General features: G+C 45.3%; 1 protein-coding gene across 1 annotated transcript; it reads left to right on the top strand.

Annotated features, from left to right (window-relative positions):
- Positions 1–5: 5 nt before the first annotated feature.
- LOC127744684 (putative cytochrome c biosynthesis ccmC-like mitochondrial protein) lies at positions 6–4,010 on the top strand (the record flags this gene model as incomplete). Its single annotated transcript, XM_052256802.1, has 1 exon — positions 6–4,010. A coding segment is annotated over one exon (456 nt), but the record flags the coding sequence as incomplete, so codon positions are not given.
- Between the last annotated feature and the right edge of the window lie 5,017 nt (positions 4,011–9,027).

Raw genomic sequence — 9,027 nt, forward strand, 5'->3', positions numbered from 1 at the left:
GCTCTTCCGGAACCGGTACAGAAATGGGTGCTTTTTTTACGTTGTTTACCTTAGTTACTGGGGGGTTTCGGGGAAGACCTATGTGGGGCACCTTTTGGGTGTGGGATGCTCGTTTAACCTCTGTATTCATCTCGTTTCTGATTTACCTGGGTGCACTGCGTTTTCAAAAGCTTCCTGTCGAACCGGCTCCTATTTCAATCCGTGCTGGACCTATCGATATACCAATAATCAAGTCTTCAGTCAACTGGTGGAATACATTGCATCAACCTGGGAGCATTAGCCGATCTGGTACATCAATACATGTTCCTATGCCCATTCCAATCTTGTCTAACTTTGCTAACTTCCCCCTCTCAACCCGTATCTTGTTTGTTCTGGAAACACGTCTTCCTATTCTATCTTTTCTCGAATCTCCTTTAAGGGATGAAATAGAAGCTCGAGAAGGAATAGCAAAACCTAGTTGACTTCCCAGCTCAAACTGAACGCGATGTAATCAAACTTATAGCTGACGCCGTAGAGAAAGCCCATATGCGAAGTGGAAAAAGTAGGAGTAGACATTGGAATAAGAGCTGTTGTCGGACGTTCATCAGTAACCGGTGTGATGTTAGCAATGGAATGCGTATCCGCTGTTCTCTTTTCTGCTGTGATTGAATCAGTAAGCGCTGCGGATCTTTTCGTATAAAGAATAAACCTCATTCGATCTCAGAAGGGATGAATACAAAGGAAGGGAGTTGCACTAGTCTCATAAATGCCAGTCAAAGAAAACTAACTAGCCAAAAGGCCAGGCCGGAATAAGCGAAAAAAAGGGATTGGATTCTTATTTTATTAGAGGATGACAATCTTTTCATGGGAGATATGTTGTATATCCAACTCCAGGTGCCGCAATTTTCGGAGAGTGATCCAATTTACTGAGGAACCTGGGTTAATCAAGATTCTATTGATTGTGGTTCCTTGGAATCTTTATTGGACCAAGGCCCTGTGACATAAAGAGGACGATTATGCTCCTCCCTAATAATAGGTCGTCGTCTGTAAACGTCACTGCAGCCATATAATCATCATATATATAAGGCTTCCTTCATCGACTGTTCTGCAAGGAAAGCCTGATACTCCTCAGGATTTAAGAAAACTTCCACCAAAGTACCCCTCCGTTCCGGAGACATCATTAGCGCGTCATATACTGTGAGCAAGGCGGGGAATCCTCATTGTGTACTACCTAGCTGACTCTCTTAGTCTATCACCGGAGTCTATCTAATGTCTCCTAATGCAGCTATGAAGGGCAATGCATTGTGGAAACCGGGCACTGAAAGATCCATTTGCATGGAAACTTCCAAAGCACTAACTAAAAAGACTGCAACGTTCGGATTACTTGACTCCTGCTCACCAGCACTATTACTACTGCTTGCTTCAAAAACTCCCGAACCATCATAGATAGCCAAAGTCATGTCACTCCCGCTCGGCGAATCAATCGCAAGTCCCAACCCAGAGAAAGAAAAAGGCGAAAGAGGCAGAGTGAAAGGATTGACTAATTGGTTGAATAAGTTCCGGAGGGGAGGTTAACAGAAGGCATGTTCCCATCCATAAGCAAGGAATTCAAAGGCCCATAATATCTACTAACGATTGGGGGGAAGATGTAGGAATCGAAAGACTCTTCATCTTCCTCAATGGAATTCCGGGCTTAGGTCCCCGCGCAGGGGTGATCTTTCTCAGACCTCTCTCCGGAGACCGTAATAAAGAGTCTTTGCTTACATTAGAAACGCGCTTCACTCCTTAAAAAGAGTTAATAATAATAATATTCATTACTTCACTGCCACGAACGTTAAAGAATCTTCCCTCGAACTTTCTTTCCACGAAATTCTGACTACGAAAGGGCAGTTTTTCAAAGCTTTATCATAGGGGGTGGAAGGAAAGAACTAAAATAAAAAGAAGATAGACTTTTACATCGTAAAGTGAACCAAGAACGGAAGTTACTTCACTGGCTGAGCTGACAGGCTGATAGGATTTACTCGCTCAAAGGCAAATCGCCAACCAACAGAGATAGAAGTAAAGGAATTCCGCCCTTTAGGGGCCAGTCACTCTATTTAAGAAATATAGGCCCTCAACCAACTCCTCCTAAAGTCTTTGATATTCCCTGCGAATAACCTGGCCTGGATGCACTCCTGCTGGGCTTGAACCCGACTATTCAAGTCATCCACATAGGCATGATCTAGCTTCTTTCTCATTAAACCGGGCGCGTTTAGATATAGATAAGTTTTTAAGGCATGTTTTCACTTTTCTTTCAACTCAGCTTGGTGATAGCTCATGGCTAAGATAGGTAGGTCCAGAGCTAGCTAGTGTTCAGAAGTCACTTAAGAAATTGAATATGGGTCCTATTAGAATAGGCTAGAATAGGCTGTAGCCGCAAAGAGATAGAGATTCGCATTCGGGAAGGGAACCATAGCAGCTGATAAAGGCAGCTGGTGGAGAAGAACCGGGCTAAGAGCTGGGGCCTTAACAAAAAAGCTGCAGGAGCGACTGCCTTCGTTGATTTCCCACGAAGGAATCGTAATCTCGCTACTCCCCCTTTCTGTCCTAAGCGGGATTCAAAACCTTGTGTGAAGGAAAGGCTGTCAAAGTCGTTGACCATTAATCCGGTTGAAGGACAAATGGACAGTAAATCAACAGAATCGAGTTGTTTGCAGGATACGGATTCGGCAGTCGAGACATCTATATCTATTTCATTAAGAAAGAGAGGAAAGGATGCAAGCAAGGAAGCGCTAACCTATACGACTGCTATTCTTATTGATCAATGTGGGCTAAAATAAAGCCAAAAAAGGGAACTAGAACGGGGCGAACAAAGGAAACGAAGCTTTGATGATACGTATCCATACCAAGCCCGGCGCTGCTTATTCACTAGAAAGAATGTGAGTGGGTATGACAGATTTCGTCTATAGGCGTGAAATAGGGTCTTTCACTCCTAGCGGTAGGAAGAGAGTCACTAGACTAGACCAGACACACCTGTCGATAGTGTACCCATCGGACGGCAGCCCTTTCGGTGCACTTATTGGAGTGCTCTTGGGGCCTGCCGCTTTCTCAATAGAAAATGGAAACTGTCAAGATTAGCCTACTGAAAGATTTTTCTTCTTATATATGTCATTTCTTTATTTATTTATTTTCGTTGATCGGTGTGAACCCGAAGTCAATTCATTCTCTTTAGCTGAAGTCAATCTTCATCCTTACAGCTGACCGAGTCGAAACCTACTGCTCAAGTCTGACGAATGCCGTTCATGTTCCTGGTGAAAAAGAAAAGAGTCGCTTTCCTTCCAGGACCGGATAAGGTCAAACTCTGGGCGGGCTGCCAGGTTTCGCCTACGCTACGGTTTCAAATCCCTACCCTACGCCTTACGAGGGCGCCCTAGCCAGATTCACTCCCAAAGGTCCATCAAGCCTTTGAAACTAGTTCAAATAGTCGTCAAAGTCGCAGTCAGTCTTAAGGGCCTGCTTTCAACGAGACTCTCTTAGCTGCATCAGCTTGTAAAACTCTCTCTCCTTCACCAGGAAAGGGAGAGCGGACAAAGTACCAGACGATTTGGGTTGGGTAGAGCGTACGATAAGAGTAAGCAGACGATGTCGATAGAAGACGATTCGTGGGATCTTCCTCAAAGTCAAAGAAAGATAAAAATGAGCTAAAGAGGTTATGCCCAGCCCATGGAATTAGATGTCGAATGAGTACGATTTCGAGCATAAAGAGAGAAGAAAAAGGAACTTTTTAGCAAGATAGCTGCCAGAAAGACTGAGCTTAGGTGCATAGCGCTAAAATAAGTGGTTGAAGAGTAGCTTTCCATCCCGACAATGACTCTTTCCATTTTTGGGATTTCACTTAAAAAAAAGACTGGACTTCAAGCAGCAATGAGAGCAAAGGCAAGGAATTGATGCGCCCCTCCAACAAGAAAAGGGAATGGGGCAAGGCAAATTTCCAGACAATGGCAAGTGCTTGAGAAGGAGCTGTGAAAGAAGGGGCTGCTAGAGAATAGGGAGCTCTTGAAGAAGAAGGGATTTCGGGGTGAACGGCATTCTACACTAGCTGTACTTTAGTAGTTTAGTAGCGCCTTTTGAATCAAATAGGCGAACCCTTTCCGAAAGGCGAACAGCCCGCATTGCAAGCAAATAGATAGCCCCCGCCCGTTTGAGTCGTTGCGAGCCGGAAAGCGTACCGGCGGGTCACGAAAGGGCCGCTTGCTTAATCTTTATTTTATTATATATAAATACAAACAAAGAAGAAAATCATTTTTTTATCCAATTGTTCATTCCTGGGAAGAGGAAGAAGCAGATAGAGCAAAGGCCTCCTCCCTCCCTCTTCCCGAAGTGAGCGAATTGCATGTAGAGATCCGTAGGGGCTTATAGTTTAATTGGTTGAAACGTACCGCTCATAACGGTGATATTGTAGGTTCGAGCCCTACTAAGCCTACCACCCCCTTCTCTTCACCCGATACAAGAAGCTTGACCCCATCGAAAAGGGCAAAGTCCCCTCCACTCTTCATTTTATGGGAAGACATCGCGTTCCTAGTCGATTTCCCTCATTGCACTGTCCCCTTAATGCTACGAAGTGAAGCAGGCATAGAGACCAACCGTAGGGTCTCTATCCTGTGATCTTTCATCAACCCCGGCTCGGTATCGGTAGTCTCAGTCTTTCCCTGCCTGCCCTGGTATGAGTTGAGAGTCTCTGAGGGAGTCTTATTCTACTCTAGGCTCACTCCACCCCCTGTGTTGTCTTATTTCAGGAGGGACTAGATTGTTAAGAAATCCCTGACTCTGTCTTTGGGCTAAAGCCTATAGTTCTCTCCTCACTAAAGGAAGTCTCTTAGTAAGTAGCATCAGCTCTTCCGGGGGGAAAGCCTAAGTAAGGAGTATTCGCGGGCTATCCACAAGCATTCTCCCCCTGACCCGCCTCCCAACCTCAAGATCATCAGCGGACGACGCCTTCTTCCGAAAGCCCATTTGTCTAAGGGCCTCCCTCTTTGCTTTGCCCCAGCGAAAGAGACTGAAAAAGATCCGTATCCGATTCCTCGGGTCTTGCTGCGTCAGCTACCGTAGATAGGAGGCTTTAGCCTATAAAGCAGCTTAGTAGTAGGAAGGAAGCAAAGAAAAGTATGCCCCAAAACAGGGTGGAATCGAAGATGAAAATGCATATGCCTAATACCCATTGATAAGCGGTTTAGGTAACTAGAGTAAGGCGAACTGGATCAGAACAATAAGAAATTATAGCTCGAATAGTTTGTAGGGGAACCTGTGGCTGGCTATCTTATCCTACGCTCGTAGATTCACGTTTTCACTTCATTTTGAAGGCGGAAGCATACATCAAGATCATGAAAACTTTCGTTTCACATTTGTATCAAAATGGGACTGAGGACACATCCAAGTCAATAGCTAGAGTTTTGCTGGGTGAAGAATTCTTTTGTCGGTACGCGTGGCTAAGCCAAAGGCTCCCACGGCTGCTAGAAAGCACTGAAAGGCCTGCTCTGTGAGAAAGGGAAGATCTTGGTTCTGGAAGAAGCGGGTTCCGGCCCCTCCGCATCAAGATAGTCAATCGAGAGAAGTCAGTCGGTTCGGTGAAAGAACAGATACTTGACAGCTATGGGAAAGCTTTAAGATAGCATGTAGAAAGGGGCTGCTCCAACTCCATTTCCGTTCTCCATCAAAGAAGATTTGCCAATGAATAGCTTCGTCCAAAAATAAAGCTAATAGTAAGGCACGGGATGATCCCTATCGCCCGAGAAGAGGGGGGTTTAACAAATGGTGGGCCACAAAGGTTTCTTCGTCCTTCTTGACTTGACTCCCTTGACAAGCTGCAAGGCGGATAAAGTGGGAACACTAGTCTTCACATTAAGACTTGGAATCATGCCTGGTCTTCCTTCATCCATGATGCCTAAGGTGCCTAAATATGGCGTAGGGACGGCTTTGGTTTGGTATCCAAGAACTCGATCCTATCCCTAAGACGACCTTGAAATCGTCTAGGGGCGCCACAGTGAAATTAGTCGTACCTTCCCATCCTCCTATTTGTAGCTCCATCTGGAAAACTGGAGCTTTTATGGAAACTCTGGAGACTGGTCACTAAGCCAGAGTAGAGTGCCTGCTCAGGTAATGAAAGATAAGGATAAGTGCTTCCCACAGGAATCACCGTTAGCGGGCTACAGTTATCCGCCTCCTTCGACTGGAGGTCAGAGCGGCCAAATAGATAGTCCTTAAGGGGATCTCTTACTTCATTAGAACGGGAACTGACACAAAACTATGGATAGATCCCTGGTTGAACGGCTCGCCGTTGATCCACCAGCCATCTAGATCCCACCGCAGTGGAAAGGTTTCAGTCAGTTAGCTCAATCATAAATAGATAAATCGACGAGTGGAATAGAAAGCGGATTCTCCACCGATGGAATGAGGACATAGCAAATTAGATCATAGCTAGAGCTAGAGAGTGGCCCCTTTCAAACCAGAGTGTCTTCACTAGGGGTAATTCATCGGCGGGGCAAGGAATGCAACGTGGAGGGGTGGATCCGAGGAAGGAGGGATGCATGGGAAATAAGGCAAATATGGGTACTGGCCAGCCGAGATATAAGGAATGGATATCGGGTGGACCAGAGGGAATAGAGGAATGATCGTGATATGCTCATTTCCCATCTGTTTCTCTTTCCCCTGCAGCGGTTGACCTATCCATATCTTTGAGGTAAATGTACAATACTCCTCTGACGGGGAGGGGCAGTCCAGACTTCATGGGGGAACTCGCCTTTGGTCTCGACTTGACTCTCTATGAGGGGTCTGGGTCTGATAGTCCGGCTAGCCCGCCTCGATAGTAGTACTACGAAAACGGAGATTGCTCGTCCTGCTCGAGCCATTAAGGAGGGAGAGGAGTGGCTCCTTACGCTGGGACCCCTTTTCTCTTGTTATTGGGCGGAAGAGGGTGCTTGGGGAAAGTGAAATAAATTTCTATTGAATATTGAATTTGATAAAGAATTCTTTTCTATATACCGAAGCTCTTAAAGTCAGTCACGTAGGGTGATAGCGATCCCGTCTTTTGATGCTTTAATCGAAGCCTTGAATTCCTCTATCTGCTTTCTAAATGCCAAATCTGAATCACCAGAGCTCTGGTTTACATCAGTAGCTTCATTTTCAACCTCAACTCTATCACCCCAAAACACTTAGACCTTGTCTTCACCAGGATTCTTTTTACTCAAATTTTCTAGGGTATCCTTATCTAAAGTACCACATCACCTTTAGCTCTTTAGGAACATCGGAAGCTCAAGAATCGGTCTTCGCAAAAGCAAACATGATAATCTAGAAGACTTTTCATCAAGTTTCCATTGCCTCTACATTCGATCTTGCAGAATCTTTTTCATCAATTTTGACCATATATATTGGTAGAGGCGACGGAAGACTCAGTATCATCCTCCCCATGCCCTTGGTTTTTGTGGTCTTGACCTTGCAAAAAAAAAGGGCAATACAGCAAGGATTTTCTTTCAATGGATACCTGCCAGATCTGTATGATAGATTGGTTTGCCCTGTCTTCCATGAAGGAAGAAGATGCTCGGGAAGAGAGACCATACCCACCCGGTCATGGATGAAAGTACCACTCTCTCTTTCAAGAAATAGGATATGAACCACCCAGGTGTAGGTGTGCTCGAAGTCGAAGACTCCCTTACAGGATGAAGCTACAGTTAAACAGACCATCTCCCACTTCTCCTGATGCTTTCCCCCGCGTCTTAGCTACTTAAGCGTGGAGAAGGTTCTCTTTATACGCAAGGGGCACATAGGGAAGAAAGAACAGAAAAACAAGGAACTCACTTTCAGGCACGGCTTCGCCTTGTTACCAACTGTGCTCTATCAGGCTTACCAGAAACTATTGGAATAGATCCACACTTAATCTTATATATAGCATCTTATCTTCGGGGTTGTTTTGATCGGAATTAGCACTCTGCTTTGTCGGTGAGGAGAAAGACTTTGTTCTTGATCTGGGATCGGGGAAAACGTTTACCTTTTAGTAGCTCTCTTTCTGAACCAATAGATCCCGTACAAAAAGCATCTCCGTCCGAAGTGTGTCTGTCATCCCGAGCGTTGTTTGGGCAGTTCATACGAGAAGGATGGAGTCCAGAACCTGGCATTTGAGGACCCAGTTGGAGTACCGAGGGGACGAGAGCCTTGAAAGCCCCTTTTAGCTTAACCCTTACTACAATCGAGACTAGGAAGTTAGATCCTGCCCTCCGCTCGAAGAGCGACAAGCTGTAATGTCAGCTTTGGCTTTCCTTTACCTTTAAGGCGGCGAAAAGAGTAGCTGAAGCTTTAAGAAAGAAAGGGTGCTTTCAAAAGAACCCCTCGTGAGTGAGTGATTCCAGATAGATTGAAGACGATTTCTGGCATCCTTTACTTTCTTTAGTACTTTCCCCTGGCCTGGATAGATAGAGTTGAAATGTGAGTGACTGGCACCAACCACTAGTTGATTAGAAATGTCAACCCGGAGTGACACTCCAAGATCAAGAATGTTAATCGGGCTTCAACACTTTCTTTTCGTCTTTTCGAAGGCTATCTTGCCTCTTTCCGAGAATGAATGACACTAATCAGAAGTGAATCCCACCTATATGCTTTCGTGCTTTAGCTTCCCACCTGATTGATTTGCTAACCGATTTGCCTAAATGCAGCTCGATCCGGCTTCAGTCCTTTGTTTTGGCACAGCACAGGTTTGTGAAAGCTGTTCATCTGCCCTTGTTCCTCCAGCTTTCCTTGAGTAGTAGAGTAGGATTGGTGACGTTTACTATAGGAATCCAATGCGATGAAAAGACTAGCTTTGTTACCGATCCATGACCGGATGTTCGTCTTTCCTGCTCGACTTGGTGACTAAGACTGAGACTGTCAATCTATAAGCGGAAGGAAGAAGGTGCAGCCTAGTCTCTGTCCGTGGTTGAGGGATTGACTATTTGATTTCGTTCGAAAAAAGAGCAATTTGCTATTCCCTAACCTAAAGACTAGTTGCCTTTCAGGGCAATCTCGAATCGGCTCTCATTCCTG

The sequence above is a fragment of the Arachis duranensis genome, unplaced genomic scaffold (genome assembly GCF_000817695.3).
Source record: "Arachis duranensis cultivar V14167 unplaced genomic scaffold, aradu.V14167.gnm2.J7QH unplaced_Scaffold_89394, whole genome shotgun sequence".
In the NCBI taxonomy this organism is placed as follows: domain Eukaryota; kingdom Viridiplantae; phylum Streptophyta; class Magnoliopsida; order Fabales; family Fabaceae; genus Arachis; species Arachis duranensis.